This window comes from Platalea leucorodia (assembly GCF_965183815.1).
Source record: "Platalea leucorodia genome assembly, chromosome: Z".
In the NCBI taxonomy this organism is placed as follows: Eukaryota; Metazoa; Chordata; class Aves; order Pelecaniformes; family Threskiornithidae; genus Platalea; species Platalea leucorodia.
This window is the reverse complement of record NC_138858.1, coordinates 41,020,996-41,044,658: the sequence shown is the minus strand read 5'-3', so window position 1 is coordinate 41,044,658 and position 23,663 is coordinate 41,020,996. Positions and strand designations below refer to the sequence as shown.

The 23,663-nt window shown below is 39.0% G+C and overlaps 1 protein-coding gene across 2 annotated transcripts in view; it reads right to left on the bottom strand.

The window, feature by feature from the left end:
• TRPM3 (transient receptor potential cation channel subfamily M member 3) overlaps positions 1 to 23,663 on the bottom strand; it is a gene marked incomplete at both ends in the record, with an annotated part of 429,209 nt that overhangs the window by 282,547 nt on the left and 122,999 nt on the right. Inside the window, one exon of one of the 2 annotated variants that reach the window (XM_082335730.1) lies at positions 2,545 to 2,634. The exons of the other annotated variant lie outside the window; for it this stretch is intronic. Within the exon in view, the coding sequence (XP_082191856.1) occupies positions 2,545 to 2,634 (90 nt within the window). Of the gene's footprint in view, positions 1 to 2,544; positions 2,635 to 23,663 lie in introns of those variants that run through there. 2 annotated transcript variants of the gene reach the window in all.

The window sequence follows — 23,663 nt, the reverse complement described above, 5'->3', positions numbered from 1 at the left end:
ATTTACAATGTACATTGAAATAGAGTTTGGCAACCATAGATAAAGCAGATAATAACAAAAATGTGCCATTACATATCAGCTTTTGCAAAGTTTATTCTGTTATTGAGGGCATTCTCTGCAGAGAAAGGCTGTATAAAAAAGGGTCTACTGGATGTCTACTGAGAAACAATGTTGCATTAGCTCTTAAGACCACTTAATCCATTTGGAAACTGGGCAATTAAAAAATTAGCTTAGATTATTGCACATGCCTTCCCAATGTTTGTGGATTTACAGGAGCACCTTTCATATTAAAAAAAAAAAAAAAAAAGAGTTTCTTTATTTTTTGGAGAAAGACACAAGAGAGAAAAGAATACAGACACCCTTCTGATGAGTGAATTTGTATACATAAAAATTTTCAAATTCCATGAGGAAAAGCAGAAAAATACTAATATTACTCATCTGGTAATTTAATGCTGCTGTTATCACACTCTCTCCTTAATAGCTCTTCATGACAGGAGAATTCCTTCAGGTTGGCTATTGTATCTTTTGGGGAATTAGGACAATGGGGCCCTGGTCTAATGTGCATCACTTGCTTTGAACGCGTTAAATAGTAAAAGACACAGATTCGAAGTACACATTGGAAGCAAAATTTTAAGCTGATTGGGAGCCTTGAAAATGCTGATACATGCATTTCCCCCTCCAATCAACCAGCTCTGCTCATCAGCTCAGGAAGGTGCTTGAGTCCCTCCTCCTTTGCTGTGGTCTCTGCCACACCTCACACACCCCTCCATGCAGAGGTTGCTTATCTCTGGTTATTTGCCCTGCTCTTGTTAACTCTGCTGGGTCTACTCCCTGTCTGGCCCTGAAAGGTTATAGCTGTAGCTTCAGAAAATAATTTTTAGTCGGCTCTTTTAATAATTAATTGCAACGTTCACCCTTAAAGTGCAATGAAGGGAAACCATACACAGGGGGCAACATTTGTCTGCCAAAAAAATATTGCAGACTTTTTTTTCCCTGATATTGAGAATGATAATAAAATTCCCCACATCTGAGTTCTCACACCTCAGGGAAATTACGTTTTCCTGAATGTATCTGACTTGTAGAGTATGGATATTCTAATGTGTGCTTCTGGGGCGGAGGTGGGGGGAAGCCTTTGCAAGAGAATCAGCACCACTTTCTGATTTTTCTGTATTAGTTATATTTTTATTTTTCAGCAATCTAAGTTTTATCTTTGTTCTGTTCTTTGGAGCTGCTCACAATGTACCTCCCAGCAGCCATACATCTGGTTTGGAAACAGAAATATTTTCCTAGGGTAGCCCCTTCTTGTCAGGATGTGACAAATACCTGTTATCATACACAGTATGGTCACTTGTGCATCACATATACAATAACTGTATGTGCAATATATGTCTGCTAAGTGCGCTATCACACAGTACACTACTGTTCAAATACGTTGCATTAGTAAGGACTGACCTAATTTCAAAGCTACCCACACAAAATCAGATGGTTGTATCAAACATTACCTTCTAAGACACTGTTAGAGTAGCCATGTTTTAGCTGGCTGCATATTAATTTCAAAGCCAAACTATCAAGTACTAAGATGAACTGAGACAATTAGTGTCATGAATCCAACATTTTATAAAACATATTACAGGTGCAGAAGCCTATAGGGACCTGACTATATTGTTTAAATTTTCATCGTATAATCCAATTAATTAAGAAGTTCCAAGAACAAAGACGACTTTTCAGTTTAATGTAACCTTTTTTTCACCAAAAAGTTGATTCAAGATCTTTTGTTTTCCAGTTACAAATGCCTCTAAAACGGCTTCAGTGGGACATGCAGTAGTAGTGGTACTTTCTGTGCTAAGATTAAGAGCCCACCACTGTCTATAACCCCAAATAATTAATAATTATCTCCTAGGAAAGCACACTCAAAAACCTTCAAAAGCACCTTCAAAACAGTGCCACTTGGTTTAAACAAAGAAACAAAAAATCATCATCAGAAAGTTTCACTGATGCTGTCTGCACTGCCAGTCTTTCACTGACCCTGTTCCTACGTACAGCTTTCAACAAACCAAGATAATTTTTGTCCACTCGCATACTGTTGCACTTACAAGTTGGTCTCAGTAGTACTGGACCTTTGGGTATTTCCTAGGGACTAGATGACCCCAAAGAACAGATAGCAGAGGACTGCTCACAAAGGAACACACCTTAGAAACAGGCTCCTTCTTCATCCCTGGAAGTTCACGGCTTGATTTTTTTAAGACAAGGCAAACTGAAGCACAGATAATATCCACCATCCCTTACTCCCTTTTTACCACTCCCCACCCCCCCCACCCCCCCCACCCCGACCCTTCTCGTCAGGTAACCACGCCGAACTGGAGTACAAGACACACCATTTCGGTATCTTCAGGTACTCGCAAGGGGTTTTAAAGGTATCAGGGAAGCTAATTAACAGTAAAGTTGGGACCATTTCCGAATTAACTTTCCAGCAGCGGCGTCTGTAGCCCTCCGGACAGATGCTGAGCGGCAGACACCGGTTCTCAAAGCGGGCTGTCACCGTACCTTAAGAAGTCTGACGGAGGGGAGGAAGGCGGCATGGCACAGCTTCCGGATGGTCCAGTTGAGTGGCCGCGGAGCATCGGTCTGATTCATGACCCTCCACAAATCCCACCGGGAGACAGATCAGCCGCAGACCTGACAGCGCCTACCGCCGAGACCGCCCGCCGGGGCGCGGGCATCCCAGGCGCATCCCGCCCGCGCCCGCCGTGCCGCAGGGCAGGGCCGGGCTGGGCTGGGCTGGGCTGGGCTGGGCTGGGCTGGGCTGGGCCGGGCTCGGCTGGGCTCGGCTCGCCCGGCGCGGGCAGAGGGCCGGGCTGGGCTGGGCTGGGCTGGGCGAGCGGAGCGGCTGTAGCCACCGAGCCTCCTTAAGAAAGCAACCTCCTGCGTGGGAGCAGCAGCGCTCATGCATACCAAGCGTGGCTGAATGGAGGCGATCAGCCCGCTGCTCAGGGCAGGCTGCACTGGTTGAGCGGAAAGGGGCAGCCCGCATAAAAAAAAAAGCTGCAGTGAGAGCTGCTGCTCCTGCTCCTGCTCTCTCCCTCCTGCCCTCCTCAGAGAGCAGACAGGTTAGCCTCTCCCAGGCAAGCCGAGCCATCCGCCTCGCTCCTCCGCTTCCCTGGGCGAAAAGCAGGGCAGAAAGGAGATAATTTAAATAAAGCAAGCGGAGGGGTACTTGCACTTTCTTTCCCAAAGCATTGCGAGGAGTGGGAAACCGGCATGAGGGGAGGGGCCAACGCTGAGACAGCAAAGACTGAGAGGGGAAAAAATTAATTCACTCTTGATTTACTGATACAATGGACCTAGAAAGCATGGTTTCATTGATCTGGCATAGTATTGGTGCGCTAGCAGCCAGTAGCAGCAGTTAGAAGCTGTACTGTAAGAGTATGAGTGTTAATATGCACATTCTGGAAAAAAAAAAAAAAAAGAGAACAAACCAAGTTCAGAATTCAGCTCATTTTAATATTAATCTATGTGCACAATAATTATTTTGAAGACATGCAAACAGATGAAGTAATAGTGCTGGGGCAATTCAAGCAGAGCAAAACATGTTTCCATCGGGGGCAGTAACTGGCTTTCCCAGCTAATGAAGATATTCTTAATGCCAGCTCTCCAGCTAAAGGAGAAATACCTTTTTCCCACTGTTTTTTGGAGGGGATGAAGATTACATGTGGGAAGAGTTAGAAAGTGCAAAAGCAAACATCCCATAAAGCAGTATGAATTTTTAATTTTGCCAGTAATGATCAGGTTTTACTTAGATTATGAAAAAAAACAGCAACTTCTCAGTCAAGTTTAAATCTCTTGTAACTCAGGTTAGAAAATACACATTCAATTTACTTGGCTAGATTTCATTGATTTGCCATTTTCATGTCCTTTAATCCTAAAAACAGTGAAGTTATCCCAGTAGAGCAGGATAAGGATTGGTGGTTACAACCCAGTCTTCCTCTCCAAAGGAAGTCTTACCCTTGTACATAATTCAATATTCTCCAAAGCCTATCTATTGGGGCTCATGTAGAAGGAGCCCATCTGCATAGAGGTGGAAGCCCAGTACCTTCATGCTTCTTTTGAACGTATGCATACCAGCCAGCTCCTCCTCACTCTACCCCCACAAGAATTGTATGAATGTTCTTATTCAACTTCAGTGTTGGATAAAAAATTCTTCTGCCCAGAATATAATGTTCCAGAACACAGTGCAAGGCTGTGAAGAGCCTCTCACCTGTTCCACCCCACCGTACAGGGCAAAATTATAAAAAACTTCAAAGGTGAGGAGACCAAACTCTGGGTTGTCAGTGGAATGGAACAGGTAGAACACCAGGAGCCATTCCCTTGTGACAAAGTCTGTGCAGATGAATTTCTGGTTGTGACTGGGCAGCTAGTTTAAATTATGCATATTTAAATGCCTTCTTGCTTGAGCTCTGAATGTATTTGTTTTATAAAAGGAGGCAAAAAATCTTGCTGCTGATAGTGAAATGGAACACGAGTAAGTAAATATGATTTTCTGAAACTATTTTTCTAAGGCCCCATTAAAGAGGCAAAATTAAGTAGGCAGAAAAAAATAATCCTGACTTTAAATAGCATGCATCTTAAAATGAGCGCAGCATGATAACTTAGGTCTGTTATAAAGGGAGTAATATCCAATGATTAAGCTTTTGGGGTTGACAGTAAAAAGAATGTAAAAGATTCAAACAAATCAGAAACAAGGACTCCCAACACTCCCAAGACCATGCCTTTCCCCTGTCCCCCACCCCACAAGCCATGATGATAACTGTTCTTAACCTTTGAAGATCAGGAAGGAGTTTCTTGCGAAGGTACCAGACTTATCATTACCCTGACCCTTTCACATCTGTTTTGCATTAGGCATCTGCCATAACCCAAAATGTTCAGCCTACGTGCTATGGACAAAGAAGACAGAGGAATCATAGCATACTGCCCTTCTTTTCAATGAGTAGAGTAACAAATCTCTGAGGAGGCTAGAGAGCTGAAGACAATAAAGAAACACAACAGATAGCTTTAATAAACTAAAAATAGTGAGCCCAGTGTGTCTTCTCGCTTCCACAGAGCTTCCTGTCTTTGAGATGAGCTCTATCATTGCCTTCTTCTGCAAACAGTACCTTAGGGACAAGAGCTGTTATGTGCTGCAGTGTTTAATACACACCAGCCTTCTTTCACAGACCTGTTTTCCATGGCCTTGTGCCTTGCCTAGTCATTTGTATTTGCAGAAAGTGAGTGCAAGAATACTAACTTCTGTCAGTGGCAGCAAGGAAGCTTGGCTGGCAGGACATTACCATGACATAGGAGTTTCACTTCCACCACAAAGTCCTTGGGTGCCTTTAGATAGATCATTTAATCCCTGCTTGGCCTACATTTTAATTAATTTTAACTTTAATGCATGTCTCTTACCTATAAGCAATACTGCAGTGATTTTGACGCTCTGGAGTATAAATTTGAGAAAAGTGAAGACAGGAGATTTCTTTGTCTTGGCAGCAGCCTCCACCAATTTTTGGTAAGCATAAATGGTAAAGGGTTAGGAAGCAAAGAAGCAAATTCTGAAAAGCTTTTTTTCAGACATGTTGACAACAATGGTTACAAAATATACTGAAAGATTAGGGAGATGTTTTTTGTTTGTTCTGTGGAGCTTTTTATCACTTCAGTGAAAAAGTCAGAGTTTGAATCTCTTATTCTGCCCTGTTGGAAAAAGCAAGTGCTCAGCTCAGCTCTTCTGCAATCTGAGGCCCATTAGGAGATGCAAAGATATAGCAATCCCACTAGGATTTAAGTTCCTACTTTGCTAGAGCTAAAAGACAGAGCTGCCACTTTCATATTAAAACACTTCGTCCCTGAAGCATGCTCACTGCACCATCAGTATTCACATCTAGTTCTTTGTCTCTTGCCAAGGAGCAGCTTTGGTACCACAAGAAGGCATAGCGAATAGAAGACAAATTCCATTGCTTCCTGCAACACAGAGAGATTACTATTCTTCTTAAACCTACTGTTCATGGAAAGCATTTTTAAGAGGACCTCTTTGTAGATTCCTGCCATCTAATGTGATAATACTACTACACTTAGAAAGCTCTGATACAGTAAACTTTAACACCTTTGGGAATGCTACAGAATGAAAAATTGCTGAGAAGCCCATTAACATCCAGACCACTCTCAGGACACCAGTAATGTCCAACATTTTCAACTTGAGAGCAAGCATTTAACAAAAAGGTATTACAGACTACAAACCGAGCCACTGCTCTCCTATCCTGCCTAGTTAACAATTCCTGTATGAAATAAGAGACACTGTGCAAATGAAAAGAAGAAAGGAAACCAGAAAGATGTATTGGTGAGCATGGTAGAAAGCAACCTCTTCTGTGCGGCTGCAGCCTAGCTCTACTCGTCTCGCATCTTTCTATTCACAGTATGCCTGAGGTAGCTTTTTCACAGGTCTTCTGCCACATGCTCATATCCATTACTCCCTCTCCCCCAGACACAGACACACATATTAATGTAATGTCTATATAGTTATGAAATGTTAATTAAATAATTTGTCCTAGATGCAGGCAATTCTGTAGACTGTTTCAAGCACATACATAAATGGTATTGTATGTAGCTATAAACTATGGCTTTGGGCAACTGACTGAAAAGCCAGAATAAAGGATATTCTTTCTGTTATCTTAAGTTTTCTAGGTGTGTGATGAATATCAAATATGAATAAATTATTTTATACACCTACTCACGACCACCTTGAGGTCACCTTTAACTGATCTGCATCTGGCTTTTGCCTGGGAAAGCACCTAGCTGGGCTACCACAAGAGATCTCAGGGTACCACAGCACACAGCCACTGCAGAGAACCAACAGACGTGGACTTGTGAGACAGCCGGTGACCTGAGCAGTACAGACACACCCAATGCTCCCTTTCCAGAGGTACTTTCCTAGAGACCCTGTTAGATTGTTCCTAGTTCCTAGTTCCAAAATAAGTGGAGGTGCAGGCTCAAAGTCATACTATACACACAGAAAATGGAAGTTTGAGCAGATACGTCACAAGCAGCCTTCACCATTATTTGTAGTTTCACTTCTACAGCTACTGGCAGAAAGTCTTGATAATTTGCACCATTTTACCTTCAGTTACTCTCTGGGTACTTGTAAATCTGCCTACCCTTAACTATAGAAGCTGTATCAAGCTGTATCCTTGAATGGTGTATTTCACCACACATTCCTCTTTAATCACAGTTTGCAGCCTTTTAGAGTTTTTCTTTGAAAGGGATTAAAACACACAGGCAAATAACACTTTTATTTTGGGACTATAAATGTCCATGGATGATTGTTACTTAGAAACAAATACTGCATTTTAAATTACAATCTATCTTAATTTAAATTGACTTTCAAGTGTAGGCAAGCTGTTAGTTCTGTAACCTCTACAGCATACAACAGAAATCAGGCTGCTCAGACATTCAGATTTCTGTTTATGCTAAAAGTTTCTCTCCATCTTAGCCATCATGTTCCTATCTGCACTGTTTAACCTTGTGTTAATGCTTTCTCAGTTTTGACCTGTAGCCTCATTTTCAACCTGTAGCCTCATTTTCAACCTGTAGCCTCATTTTCACTATCATTTCCAGCTCAGATATCAACTTTACTGAGTTATGTTGGTGCGATATTTTCCTATAGATAAATGGGAAATATTTTCTAGTCTTGATTATCTTGGTAAATAAAATGCAGAAAAAATATGAAACTTCATGAAATGGAGCAAATCACCCTGACTGTTAAGCATTTCAACAAAGACCCTACACAGCAGCTGTCTTGCAATAGGGCCCTTCTCTTCATCTGCCACAGACAGATGCAATATGCAACAAGAGCATCTTTCTCACCTCAGGTCACAGTCCTCTGAAACTGGAAAGTAATTTAGTAGTATCCTTTGAAAGTGGCAAAGAATTACAAAAATCTCTACTGCCTTCTGCTATGGGGTTATAAAGAACCAAGATAACCAAACGATATTTTCCACATGTACTGCGTATCTGCGTGCATCCCCCACACCAGTTTTACCCTCCTCCCAAAGGCAAAGGCTTTACCCTAGAGCAGACACCATCTCTGATGATCAAGCCTCCTGCAACCACTTGGGTCAGACTTGCAGGGCTGAGCACATTTGGTGTTTCATTATCCACCTCTCTGCTTTCCTGAGAATTCCCTTCCACCAATTTTTTATCATCTTCAGCATGCATCAGTGCAGACAGCCAATCCTGCGCTGCCTTTAGTACTTTCCCCAGCTGCTCAGTTAGCTGTGTACCAGTATCCATATCAGTTTGAGGAGCTAATCTGGCTACCAATTGCTTATGGTGAAGGATGTCTGCCAGTGAATGGTTCAGTCACCAAAACTAAGAAGACCACACTGGGGGGCCCTCACGCTCGCAAGGAAACACCCCAGTGACTGACGGCCCAGAACAGATAGACACAGCATGCAGCACCACAGAAGTAGTTGCAGGAAGATTGTCAAATCAATTTAACACAAACAGGTGTAGTGCTAGCAACTAACAGCAAAAAGTCCTTGGTAAAGAGCTAAAATTATGCTTATTACACAGGTGCTACAAATTAACTAACTGTATACTTGAACTTTTATTAGGAAATCCTTCACAGAAGTTTCAGACTTACTGGAAAATAAAGCTCACACAAGAGTTGTAAGTATTTTTTCCTCACACATTTTGAGCAGTAATGTCTTCTACCAGGCAATGGGAAGGTGACTTACAGAGCTGCTGATCCTCTGCATCCCCTGAGCAATTTGTGTTTTTCTTTTAAAGAATAACACAAGGAAAAGTGTAAGATTGGGATCTTCATGAAATTGAACAAAAGGGGAATAGCAAAAACTGGACCAAGTTGTGCAACAAAAAGTATTATTCAAAACCACACTTTTCAAATACATATAAATGACTCCTGTGGTCTACTTTAAAATACACTTTCAAACTGCCCACCTTAATCAAGTCTATTTTTAGCACTTCACAGGTTTTGTTTTGATTTATTTTTAAAGTCACATACGAAGTCCGCATACATTCTTGATGTATCCTGGGCTCACAAACACCTGCAATTTTACACCTACATTTTCACTGGGACAATTATAAGCACATCTGGACAGCGACAAACTCTGGATGGTGCGACACAGGTGTTTTCTATAGTGTCTGTTGCATTTATTATCTATTTGCATTCAGTGGCACATAGGGGACAAAATCAAAGTTTGGGGTCTTTTAGACTGATCACCAATCAAAGCTGTAGGAAAAGTAGTTAATGCCCTTCAGAGACAATAATCTATTTTCCTGTCCAGACACAACAGATGGGTGACACAAAAAGTGCCAGATGAGGGCAACAGTAAAAAGAGCATCAATTGTATCAAATAACCCGTAGTCTCAGCTTGCACTTGCCTAACCACTTCCTGGGGATGCTGTTTGACAGCACCAAGGCAGATGCCTGTAAAAATTAGAAAAATGGTCTGCACTGACTTACTAAAAATCCTTCTAGCTCTGACAGAATACTCAAACCTGTCAAGCACATATACCACCATTAAACATGACATTCTCTTATAGTGTCTTATATTATAGGCAATTTTTTACTGGAGTCTGATATTGCATGTAAATGATATGTTTCTGAAGCCCTGTGACTGTAGATGCCTTGGAAATTACTGAAAAAAAATGCTGATCAGGAGGAAACATTTTCCAGTATTTTTTTTCTTGGAAATACAGGAAAAACTCTGCTTGTCTTTTTTTAAATCCCTTTTGTTGTTGTTGTTGTTGTTATAGGATTTAAACCCTTTTCCTCCTCAGACATAAAGCATAGTTTAGTTCCTTGCTCAAAAGAAACCACAGAAATTAGGAAATTAGAAACTGAATCCTTATTGTTATTTTTACATTGCATTACATCTGTTTCACAGTTTATAGATTAATGAACTCAGTCCATTTGAAAAGCCATCACTCATACTCCAAAAATGCTTGCCCAAACTGTATTACTTTTGGGGGGGATTTTAAAATATTTTTTTTGTGAACCCCTGTACTAAGTGAGTAGCAACAATAGTCCCCTGTTCATGCATTTCTAAACTCTTAAACTAGACAGCAGAGTGGAACTGGAATATAAAACTGCACTGCAGAAGAATCTATCTTTTTTGGTAGAGCACAACTGTAGTACTCATGACAGACTAACTACTCATTTATTTAAGGAGACAAGCTGCCCATGCTTTTCCACATCTCCAAAGAGAATACACATAACTATTCAGACATAGCAACAGCAGAATCCACAGGATAAGCAAAACAGAGCAAAAGAAAAGGAAAGAGGATTATTTTTCTTAAAAGTGTCACTCAGTTATGCAATTGGTCTCTGCAATAGCCTTTAAGCATGCATTTTCTAACACTGCACTGTGCTCATGGCTCCCCTATCACTACTACAAAACTCCAGCCACTCATAACCAACACTAAATGGAGAGATCCCACCGGCAATATAGAGCTGCTGGAAAGCTTTTCTGGAGGAGCTTTTTTGGCATACCTAGCAAGTCTTTGTCAGGTTAATGTCGTCATTGTAGACTGTCCTGTAACATCCAACAGGCATAGTGTATTATTTATTTTTAAAGCACTCTGTTATTTGAGTCCCATGAGTTGTACAATTCTACTAATTCTACCTCTACTTATGAATCCTTGTTAGTAAGATTTTAAAATCACAAGCAAAGACAGTACATGTATATTGTATTTTAGACCCTTTCTCTACCACTAGAACCTGAAAATAAATTTGAGAGACAGCAATTTCCTAATGTAGTAATCCCATGTTCTATTTCATCAAACGATGGTGGTGCGGGCAGCCTTAACAAATGACAGATTCTCTCCAGGACTGTGTGACTTCACCCTCTCTTTCAAGTTTTTAGCACTTTCTTAATATGCTAGGTCAGAAATTTTGGCTTTGTGATTTATGCCTTACTCCCAGAAGGCAAACAAACAGATTCTTCCTGGTTTGTTGGCACAAGACTTTATGCCTCTATTGTGTTATGTGTAAAGTATCTGTTGTATTTAGGACACAAGTAATGAATTATTTTTCAGACTCATAAAAAAGACTTTCTGATTCTTAATGGAACAGAGCATCTATGGATATAATTTCTGTATCATTTTACTACAGCTGTTAAGCTAATTCAGAGGAGAAAAAACTGAAGACTTACTATGGAAGCTGGACAAACATAAGCAAATTAGAAATTCTTGGGAGAAGAGCCTTCTGGAGAATAACAATGAACATCTGTAGAAGTATTTGCATCAACATCTTTGATACCTGTTTTTCAAAATTATTTGATGCTTGATACAAACTTCAAACAAGTCAGCTCTTGGGAGTATATGTTCATATGTGCAATTTTTCATAAATTTTTAGTTAACATAATGTTTCCATGAAGAGAACTGCACAAATTCTAAATACAATCTGGTTTTCCACCACAGTTCATGCAACAAGCAGGAGATTAACATTTATGTACTCTTGGAAGAAATGTGATTTTCTAAATGATTGTTAATATTTTTTGCTTATTCTACAGAAATCCTCTATTTATCCTCTTTAAGGGTTTGCTTTGTTTTGTTTTACTTTATATCAAGACACACCCAGTTTGAGAACTCTAAACTAGCATGTCCTCTGGTGTTCTATAAAAATCTACAGATCAAAAATGTTAAAAGCATCATTTGTTTAGTATACTTTTATTTTATTACGGTGAATTATTCTCAGCAATCCATTTTCCAATTTTTTTTTTTTTAATCACAGGCTTATTAGTCTTTATCACAGGCTTATAACTTTCTGTTTTATAATCACCAGTAAAAGAAAATCACATATTAGGGCACTGCCTCTTGCACTACTGATGTAGCAGAGAAGGGGAAGCAAAATATAACATACGATACCAGAAGGCATCTACTGACTTGAAAATGCCATGAATTATTTAGCTTATCCAGCTACATGTTATAATTACTGTATCCAGTTTAACTACTGGGAGAGAAAAATGCCCGCTGAAATATCTTCAGACCGGAAAGCACTGCTGGACCTTGTGCTAGATAAAAAAGCCTAACTTTCTAACTGATGGTAAGCAATATACAAATTCCACTTCAGGCATACTTGTTACAAAGCAGGGGTCAAACAGGTGAGAGAAAAGCCCAGGGCTCTCATCAGCGATTTTGACATCCCTATAAACCTCAATGTTTAAAAATATTTTGAGATGATGAGCAGGAAGAAAAATAAATTGTATTTAAGCGCAATCAGAGTAACCAATAATGACCCTAGTTACATACTACATCTTTTTTTGGAAAAATCTACTTTTATGTACTAAAAATAAATTGTCAGACTCATAACATATTTATAAAGAAAGCCTTCTCATGCGTGTATCCATGACAACCTAGATTTATATTTTGAGCTCCAGAAAGTTGTTACAGCACAGCTTACATAAATTACTTTAAAGAATGTAACAAGATAAGATAGTTTGCTACCTGAGGTATTTTATTTGGCATAATATGTAATATTTCAACTATATTGAAGCATACAGGAAAACAAAAGCATTGTGCAGTGGTTTGAAACCAGTCTTCTCATAAAGTAAACCTATTTTTAATAGAAGGAAAATGTCGAAGCTCTTTATGACAAAGCACACTGGAAATTAAAAAAATCCCTGAAGACTTAGTAATTGAATATTAGCATGCCATAGTTGGGAAAGCAAAGAAACATAACAGAAATGTGAAGCGTGCATTGCCTGAAATAAATAAAATTCCTTTAATTTACACTGGTATGCTGCCTACTGGGATTCCATCTGGACTGCTTTGGGCACAGGGAACCTATTCTTTTTTTTCTCTCTTACCTAGGGAAAAGGGCCTGCTTTCACTATACTGAGCGTTAACTAAAATTGCATTTCTGTTACACGTACTTTCTTTTTGCATTTGACTTCAGAGGTGCAGTATATTATTCATATAATAGATTAACACAGTAGGCAATTTCCAAGTACAAAATGGAAACAGTGAGAAGATACTTCATGCGATTTTCCAAAATGAGTATCAGTGACTTCCCTAGCATTTTGTTGTCAAATAAATGTATTATCTACCTTGCAAAGACACTTTTGAGGGAAGAGAGATACAATCATTTCAATAACTGTTTAATATGCTGCTAAGAATTCAAGTGCTGTTAACAACAACTACAGCCTCTATGAAAATTGTTCTGAGCAGAGCCTACTGCTTTAGACTGCAAACCAGGAAAGCAAAAAAGCAAGACAAGCTCATAACAGAATCTTCCCTTGAACTCTCTGTTGAGAGAAAAAGTTTTTGACATCAGCAATGCAACGCTTGGGTGACGCACTGATGGGCAGCCTGGCACTGGGTGGATTCATTATTTCTAGACCCACACTGGAGCCTTGGGGGCTCTGTTCATGGGGGACCCCCAGTGGAGAGGTATCTAGCTGAGGGCTACCCAACAAGATTAAAGTGAAACTCAATACCTCCATCAAATGCAGCAAGACAAAGTTCCTCTGTAAGCTCCATACACAGGCTTCAAGGACTGCAACCCAGCCATGAGCTGTGCTTTGGAAGCTTCTCTTATGACCACAGAAAAATAACAGAGATTAGGCTGATACTGGGATGGCACGAGCTTTGCAGCCGATGCTCCTGAAGCAGAACTAACAGGTGAGAGGGTCGTTTACCCTGCATGTGCCCCCAGCTAGTCAGCTGTGGCCTTTTGTGGCCTGTTTTCTTCCCCCTCATTTCCTGACAGGTGGGAAATAGTAGCACTATGGCTCTCCCTTCTTATCTGGAATGATAGCCTGGATGTTCAACATAAGAACCGAGAGGGTCTTGGCAGCACCTTTGCTCTTTTTTCTAGCCGTGTTAGGGCAACCCAAGGACTAATTTTCTGTGTAAGCCAAATGTAATTTTAGTTACTTGTATAAATATTTGTGGTCACAGTTCATGCAATTCAGTAGTACTGCAAGAGCCTTAAGGAGGCAAAGATACTACTTTCATGGGAAGGGTTCTGTACCAAAACATCATTAAAAACATATAAAACATTCACTGAATTTATTTTTCTTGGCATGTTACAGAACATTAGTTTCTACAGCCCAGTAATACATTTTATTTAATGAAATATCATTTAGTGACACTACTCAACACTTTCCGACTTAACTAATATAGTACAAACTTGAGTCTGCCTTCAGCTTCTTTCAGTTCTCCATGAAGGAGCAGAAAATGTGCAGCAGAAATGAAATCCCTTAATCAAGAGCCATCAGCATTAATAATCCCTCCTGAAATTTTATGACAACAATGTGCATATATATAATAGCTCCCATGATCTATAACAGAAGGCAGCTGAATGACTGGTTTACCAGAGAATGATATTGCATTTTAATTAAAAGTCTTGAGAACGCTGGTACTTCATACATGTGCAACAAGATGATCTCATGAGTCCTGTGTCCTGTCCTGACCTAACTTGACTGAACTAGACACCTGTACCTATAATGAAAAGGTCATCCTTTCTAAAGAGCCTGTATCAAAAACATAGAGAAAGGTATCACAAAGGCCACAAAAACATATTTGAATTTGTGTTATTAGTCAGATATAATCATAAGTGGTAAATAAACTTTGTAGTGGTGAAAAGATTACACATTGCTAGATGTTTGGTATTAGAGGCAAATTTTAGAACATGTTTATGCAACTTTTATTCTTCATAGTTTAGATGGTACGTTTAGCATAACTGATTAAACAATCTATTCCTCTAATATCCAATGGTTTTCCATGGAAATTAATTTGTGGCTCATTAAACATATTACCTAACATATGCCCATCAACCAGCACAACTGACATACATTGTTTTTGTGCAGATAGCAATGGCTCGAGGGCCATTGTGTGTAAATACTTATAAGGGTTAAAACCTAGAACAGATGCCATGCCATGCAAGTGTGATGCTACATAAAATTCTGTGCAATTTAACTGCATTAATTGAAACTATTAAGCAAGCTTATTTGATGGGTTTCCTCTGGTGTTGACTAAAGAGACTGCCGAGCAATTTTACATGGAGGAGTGGAAAATCAGCGTTTTGTACCAACATTTAGATACCATGAAGTTACAGCTATATCTCTTGTCTACAGTTATCCTTTACACAACAAATGAAGAGCTTTTCTTTTGCACCGTTTCAATAACAAGAAAAAATTACCTTGAAAGTTACAATTTTTCAAAGACCACTTTAAAATACAGTGCCTGTCTAACAGTTCTTATGAAGCAAGCTTGAACAATGCCACATGATGAGGGCTGGCCACGATGAAATGTAAAATGGAAATGTGTTATTAGTACAAATTTCAGAGCCCAGCCTTCTGCCTTGGTGCTGCTTTTCCATGTTCATCTAAGTTAGAAAGACCAACTCAGTGAACTTACATCTGCCCCTACTTGAAATGCCACTAATCAACTCTGATTAGAGAAGGAAAGAGACCTTTGTCAAGCATAGCATTGCACACATTAGCTTGTATTTTTAAACATTTAGGATAACTTTCATGAAACCAAATAGAATATTGCTAGATCATATGGCTGCTTTTGGAATATGATTAAGCACACATTTCAGGAACAATATGAAAGTAATATATATAATTAGAACTGGCAAAAAGAAAAATTTGAAAGGGATTGATTAATACTTTAAAGAAAAAATTCTTATGTCTATTTGATCAACTGGTCAAGTTATTTGATCATTTGATCAGCCAATAATGGAAAAAAAAAAAAAAAAACAATTCTTCAAAATCGTGACTTTTTAAATGAACAGTTGCACACAAAACACCTGTGTATTGCACACTTAACACAGGCACAGAGCAGGGTCAGTAGGTTACCCAGGACTGCATCCAGGTAAGTGTCACAATGGTATCAGCCAACTCCCTCAGCACTTGCAGGTGCATCCCATCAGGGCCCATGGACTTAAATGTGTCCAATATGTTTAAATGCTACCTAACCTGATCCTTCTTCACTAAGCTAAGTCTTCCTTTCTCTGAACTTTCCCACTGGTCTCTGTGGCCTTCGATTCCTGAGAGCAAGTCTTACCAATAAAAACTAAAGCAAAGAAAGCACCAAGTACATTGTTTTTGCCATCTCCTGTGTCACCAGGTTCCCTGCCCCATTCACCAATGGGCCCACACTTTTCCTATTCTTCTTTTTTTGCTGATACACCCATAAAAGCCTTCCTTTTTACCCTTCAATTTCTTCACTAGATTCAACTCCAAATGGACTTTATCTTTCCTAACCCCATCCCTGCATGCTCAGAGTGGGTCTCTGAATTCCTCCTGGGCCACCTGACCCTACTTCTTCCTGTGCACTTCTTTCTTATGTCTGAGTGTTGTCAGGAGCAACTTGTTTATCCGTGTAGGCCTCCTGCTTGATTTCCAGCTTGTCAGGAGCAGACCATTCTTGATCTTGGGGGTGGATCACTTTGAAAATCAACCAGCTCTCCTAGACCTTTCTTCTCTCCAAGACCATTTCCCATATGATTCTTCCAAGCAGGCCCCTGAACAGGCCAAACGCTGTGCTCCTGAAGTCCAGGGTTGTGATCTTGCTTTTTGCTTTTCCCCCTCCTTTTGGGATCCTGAACTCCATCATCTCATGGCCTCTGGAGCCATGGTTGACCCTGACCTTCACATCCTTGACCAGTCCTTCCTTTTTTGTAACTATGAGGTTCAGCAGAATGGAGCTCTTTGCAAAGAGGGGAGCTCTTTGGCTCCTGGATTAATTCTGTCATCAAGTTGTCATCAAAGCACTCCAGAAAGCTCCTGGATCACTCATGCTTTCTGTGCTGCTCCTCCAGCAGATATCAGTGTGATACAAGTCTCTCATGAGGACCAAGGCCTGTCAACGTGAGGCTTCTTCCCATTTTTGAAGGAGGCCCCAACTACTTCTTCTTCCTGGTCAGGAAGAAGTACATGCTCCCATCTTGAAGAACAAATCTTTTCCTATTTATGAAGCTGACAGTTTTTACATAGAGGAGCTGAGTCTTTTCACACCTTCAGAGTCTGTGGATGAACATTTGGAGACAAACAAATACTCCTTGGCTCACAGCAATGATATCTGAGTCCTGGAGTAGTTTGCCTCTTGCCATTGCAGGACTGTAAATTCTAAGACGAGATACAGTCAGGCACATTCACACCAGTGAAGCCCTGGTTGTTCTTATTTTACAAACTAAAACCATGTTTTGTAACTGGTAGACTTTATACAAAGTCCATTTCAACTCATGAAGTAAGTGTTTTACATAAGAACATTTTTGGGTTTGGTTTGGTTTGGTTTACAGCAACTCTAGGTACTTAAGCAGCCTCCTTAGAAAAACAAGAATGGCAGAATTTTTAACTGGCTGTGGTGCTTTACTGACTAAATTTATTTTCATACAATGTTTTTCATCCTGAAAAATTACAAAATTTAGCAATTTCAATTTTAATTTTTTTAAAAGCCCTATTTAATCATCTCACATCCACTTTCACTGAAATGTAGACTTATCCACAGGATATGAATGACTGGTTAGCTTTGCACAGCAACTGTATGTGACAGATAAGGAAGGGAAATGAATCCAGTAAATAAATTCTTTTCCATAGTGCATTATAACTGGGAGGTAAACAGCATGCAAATACTTACCCAAGACAGGAATGGTGAAGGTAGCGACACTCTTAAGAGATTGTTGTGAAATGTATAAATAACCACACAGTAGAACTTCTGCTTATGCCTTACACACTAGGTCTACAAACCACTCTCCTGGCAGACCTGGATTAAAGAAGGATCAATGCAGCCACACTAGGAGCTTTCAGAGGTTTCCATATCAGAGATTGCTGTGGTTTATTAAATAGTGATCAGGTAATAAAGACCAGTGAGGATTATATGCACTTTGACCTTTTTGAGGAGGGGAATTAGGATAAATAAGTCTAAGTGGGAGCCTATAAATTTACCATTACAATTAAGCACTAGTTTATTAAAAATTTATATAGTGAAAAATAATATTGATTATTTTATTCATGTCTGAGCCCTAACTGACTGATTATCATTGTGGAGCTTCTGTTTGCTATTCTCATATAGTCACTGAGGGTGTTTTGTAAAAAGTGGGGGTTTGCCTTATATATGGTGTTTCATGCTTTCAAACAAGGAAGAGGTATTCATACTGAAATAGCTACCTAAGAACTAACCAGTTTTCGAATGATTATCATTTGGCTCCGCAGCTCCTTGGGAGTTACAGACTGCTCCCGGTACACAAGCTGTGCCTCTTGACAGCAAAACTCATTCTCACACACCACTCACTGTATTAGTATAGCCCATGTCTGGCATAGCTACCAGAGCACATACTCTCAAGTGATTTTGCCTCTGTAATCCAGCAATCTGTGTTAGCAGTATGTGCCCCCTCACTAGATGCTTTCACCCACTATAATCCCGCAAGGTAGATTCACAGTTCCGTTTTATCTCTCAGTTATATTCTACAGGTAAGGACTTAACAGCTGAGAAATTGACGGATGTGAGGAGGAATATGATTCTTACATTAATGAGAAGTGATCACCAGCAGCAGCACAAAAGATCCTTATGTGGTAAATCAGTGGTAATGGCTGATCTAGTTTTGCTGTATTGCTGTGCATAAGGATGGGAATACGTGGAGCAAAGTCAGACTCCAGTGTGAACGTGCTGTTCAGGAAAAAAAGCACAGAGCCAGCAGAATGAATGCTGTGGTCTGTCACCATCTCAATACAGTGACTCTTACAAGCATTTCTCTGTGTTGTTTATCCATGAGATAAATGACCTGCAGGTATATATGTTTCAGCATTTGAGCTATTAACCAGTAATAAAATACTACTGAAGACATGTTAAATAGTAATGTTTATTTAATGTTTCATAAATAGGAATACAGGAAATGTACTAAAAGGTGAATTTTGAGTCTACTTAAATTTCCCCATCTACTGCCCATTTTAGCTTAGTGGGCCACTGATATCCAGATAGATGGAACCAATTGTGTCCTGAAATTTAAGTTTTTAGATTTAGATTTTAAGTTATTGGGAGTGAGATAAATTCTGATGGTAACATTAATTCTATCTCTGTAAACTTAAGAAAAGTAACTTTTTTTGCATATACAATCTTATTATCATCTTACCAAGATAGGAAGAGTGACTGAGACTTGTTTAGCGAGATCAGTGTGTCTGGGAGGGCAAGAAACGGGATAACAACAGAAGACTGTCACTACCTCCAATTAGATTCAGTCCATATGAAAACAAATCCTAAAGCTGAGGCAGAATTATACAGGGGACCTAGGAGAGAAAAAGCTGAGTAGCACACAAGACATTATTCAAAATGTTTCTAGTGAAAAGCTTTCCAAAGGTGTCAAAAGTATACTTTGATTCAGCTTCCTTGAACAAGAAAAAAAAGCTAACAACTTCATTATGATAGTGCTTCAGAGAGGAAACTCTCTAAAAAGAAACAATGAAGAACAACTAAAAAAGAAAAATGTCTGAAGACAGCACAGAAAGTATTTATTAGCAACTTGGGTCAAATGCATAGCACCTGTCCAAGAAGATTTTAGGAAGACCAAGATAAAGTCTGCATGGCACTACAGGATGTTAGAAATAAGAGGGAATCTTTAAAAAGCCAAAGTCATGTTTAAGGAATGGTAATAAAAAGGATTATAAACTCTAGCAGGTTAAAAACACAAGGCAGCAAAAAGAGAATTAGAGAAGCACTTGCAGAGTATAAACATATATATATATGCATGCATATTTAAGAACATTGAGGAGGAGGAAGTCTGCCAGAGAGTTTGTAAAGCCAGAAGATGACTGACAGAACATAAAAGATCTCCCAGAGAAGATAAAGTTATAACAGAAAGCAAACAAATTCTTCATAGCTGTTTTCACCATGGACAGCAGAAGGAGCTTTCTCATGTTGGAATCCTTTCTGAAGAATTCCCTCTGCCTTAAAGTGAAGTCAAATGAAATAGAAAATGCATTGACAAAATGAAAAATAATATAACACTAGGAGCAGATTACATTCAACTTAAGTTCATCTGGCTTGAAACTGCATGACATCAGAAAAAATGGAAGGCATCAAATCTGATGGCAAAATTTTTACAGGGTTCAGGAAAAGATTCAGGGAAGAAAAGGCCAGAAAGCCTCACACATTTGTGAGACAAACTACTCTAGAACAGAATCAGTGGAAACACAGATACAGTAAAACCATCAACACAGTTTTCTGAAGGAAAGATATTCCTTGCAAACACAAGAGTTCTTCGGGAAATTTGATATGCACATGAACAAAGAAAGTGGGGTTGATACAGCTTATATGAGTTTTCAAAAGGCATTTGAGAGAGATTTCATATTACAAATCCTTAAAGAAACTAAACCAGGAAAGCTTAAATGGAAAACTAGCAGCTAAACACTACTGGGAACAAAGAACTGAGTTGAAGGGCAAGTTTTTGCACTAGAGAAAAGTCAGCAATGTTCCACAGTGCATTATGGTCTCATGCTATTCCTCAGATTTATGAATGCACTAGAAAAGTAAAAAATAGTGAGTGACAAAGTTTACTGATATATGCTATTAGGCAACAAAATTAAAGATGATGCCCTAATGTGAAGAAAGGCAGAAAGACCTCTCAAGACTGAGTTACTGATAACATGAAGAACTTTCATGCATACAAAGTATTGCACACAAATAAACTCCAATCCTAATTTTATGTACCTAATGATAGTCTCCGAGGTGGCTTTTACTACTTAAAAATGAGATTTCAGGACTATAATAGATAGTTCCCTGAAAATGTAATCTCAGAGCTCAGCAGAGATAAAAAAAAAGCAAATCAGATGCTAGGATTTATTAGGAAAGGAAAAAGCTTAACAGCATAATGATATTTTCTGCTATATAAATCCATAGTACATTTCATCTTCAACGTTGTGCAGGGTTTGATTCTTCATCTTAAAACAGTATATAGACTGGAAAAGTTCTGAGGAAGGTGACATTGATAATAATAAGTATAAATGGCAATGATTTAAGCTGACAAGGAGTCACTGCCCTGGGAAAGAGATAAGCAGACCAGGTATGATAGAAAGACATAAAATTGCAAATGGAATACCAACAGTGAACAAGAAATGATTGTTCATTTTTTTTTCTCTTTAAAAAAAGTAAGAGACATTAATGACAACTAGCTGGTCCAAAATAAACAAAAACCCTGCTCCTCTGCACAGCCTGTACTTAGTGTGGAATGCTTTGTCCCAGGACATCACAGATACATAGAAGTCACTAGGATGTCAGAAGAAATTTAACAAATTCATGGGGGAAAGAAAAAGTCCATATACGTCTATTAAATACAGAGAGACCACATCTAGGTCTGAATGGCTTTGTGCCAAAATGTTGGAGGCTGGAGAGTGTCCTTAATAAGTCTTACTGTATGGTTGTCCTGTTCTCAGTCTTCCTAATGGCCAATGTCAAAGGCAGACAAATGGTGTGGGTGGACCTTGGGACTGTCATAGAAGAGGTTGTTCTTGGCCGTGATACGATAACCTTTATACAGGAACATTTCAGGATACACAATCTTGACTGCTGTACAAACTTGCCTTTAAAAGGTCTAGAAATTTCTAGCCATATCAATATTTAAGAAAAAAAACCCACCAAGCAGTATGCTGGTTTAAAAGGACAAAAATGAAGGATGCTTGAAAGCTTTTTGCCTACAGAGGGAATTAAATATTTTCCAAATCCTTCTCTCCCACTATTTGATGGAACCGTAGGTTACAATTGTATTACAGACGACAAACAATGGGAAATTGTGACACCCATACTAGCAGATTAAACAACACTGTGTAGCAGTAAAAACATCTCAAATGTCAGTGTTACAGTAAAGCTCTAAGATCTGCAGTGGCCAGTGGCATTAAATTTTATTTGCAAGTTGCATAACAGCAAGCTTAGGAAATTTCTGCCATGGGTGTGACAGCTACCACAGTAAGGCAACCTTAGGAAGATGGATACTTCTTAAAAGTAAGTTTTTCCTCACTGAATCATAATGCACCTTTGTTATATGAGTTATGTACTCTAACTTGTCCTTCCCTTCTTGTGATTAGCAACTTACTAAAATGAATGTAAAAGCAATTTCTCACTAAGAAAGGATTACATCTAACAGACAACTGGTGGAGCTCTTTGCCTAAAGTGTTGTTCAATAACCAAGTTTGAGAAGAACTTATCTTAGTTTGAGAAAAAGTTCTGAGCATCACCTTGATAGCCTAGTGAGATTTAAATCTACCAGACAGAAAATAAGGTTGTACCATTTTAGGACTACTCTTGTCAGAGAAATCAATTTAAAACAAGGGTGATGCTGTATATTCTGAGAAAATTTCTCAGCATTCTTCTGCTTTTTGCACTATTGCTGCTCGGTTTTCTCCCTTTTTTTCTCTTCTTATCACAAGAGTATTTGTGAATAACGCAATGCAACAGATTTGCAAGAGAAGAATGCGCAACACATGAGATTGCTATGGAACGAAAGTAAGTGGTGTCCGATTATCAGAGCACTAAGAAAAATGAACTACAGTACATGAATGTACTGGAATAACTCTTCCTAGCTTTTATGAAAATCACAGGATATCTGTAAAATGTTTACTCACATTCTTTCCATTTGTACTCAATACAAATTGTATGTCAGCACAGCCTTGCGTTATAACTTTCAGATAACCTGGTATAATTCAAAGAAATGTCATTCTTAGGCGTAATTTTTTTCTTTTTTTCTTTTCTCAATTTTTCTGACATAACTTCTTGTTCCCATAACTCCACCCTGCTGTCACGTATCAAAGACAAATTGTCCAATTAATTAATGTTGCAATATGTTCATGGATAGAAGCTATTTAAAGTATCAAAATACTATGACTGTGCTAAATAATCAGCTTGATTATGCACTCTCTTCCTACTCCATATCTTGAGCAGGCATCTTTAAATAATGCCAGTGTGAACGTGCACTCTACAAACTACAACACTGAGATTACTGTGATACAGAGTGTGTCAAATTTAAAGGATGACAACTGAAAACCGGGATTTGTCTACAAAATCACAGATTGGCATTACAGATTGTGTGGAGACCACATCGATGTGCATACAGATATGAAGAACATGAGAACACAAAGACAGTCAGACCAAAGTACTGTCTCCAACATTTGCTAAAGGCAGTGCCTATGGAAGAGTGTAAGAATAGGGCAAATGCACACATACAATGGTGAGGGGTGATGGTGTCCTAGCACCCATACATTTACAGCTTCTTGGACTTGAGGTGGTTTGTAAGTCCTTAGCAACCCTGAAGCTGGTTTCTGTTCTGTGAACATTGTCCAGTCTCCCACCGAACTCATTTAGCCTTTCTGTATGAGCAGCACCCTCCAGAATCGAGTCCTGAAAATACTGATGCAATCCCAATGATTTGGCCAAGGGGTCAGTTGTTGTGGAGATACCTAAAAAAACTTACTGTGAAGTTTAATAACTTTGAATGAATAACATAGAAAAGCCTGAACTTTGTAAAAAAGTGGGAAAAAAACTGTAAAGCAAAAAGAAAGTACTTCTACACAGATATGTCTTTTTATTAAATATCGTGCAGGATATGCATATTATCTTAACTTTCAGCATCACAAACATTTGAAAAGGTTAATTTCAACTAAAAACGGAATCTAAATAAA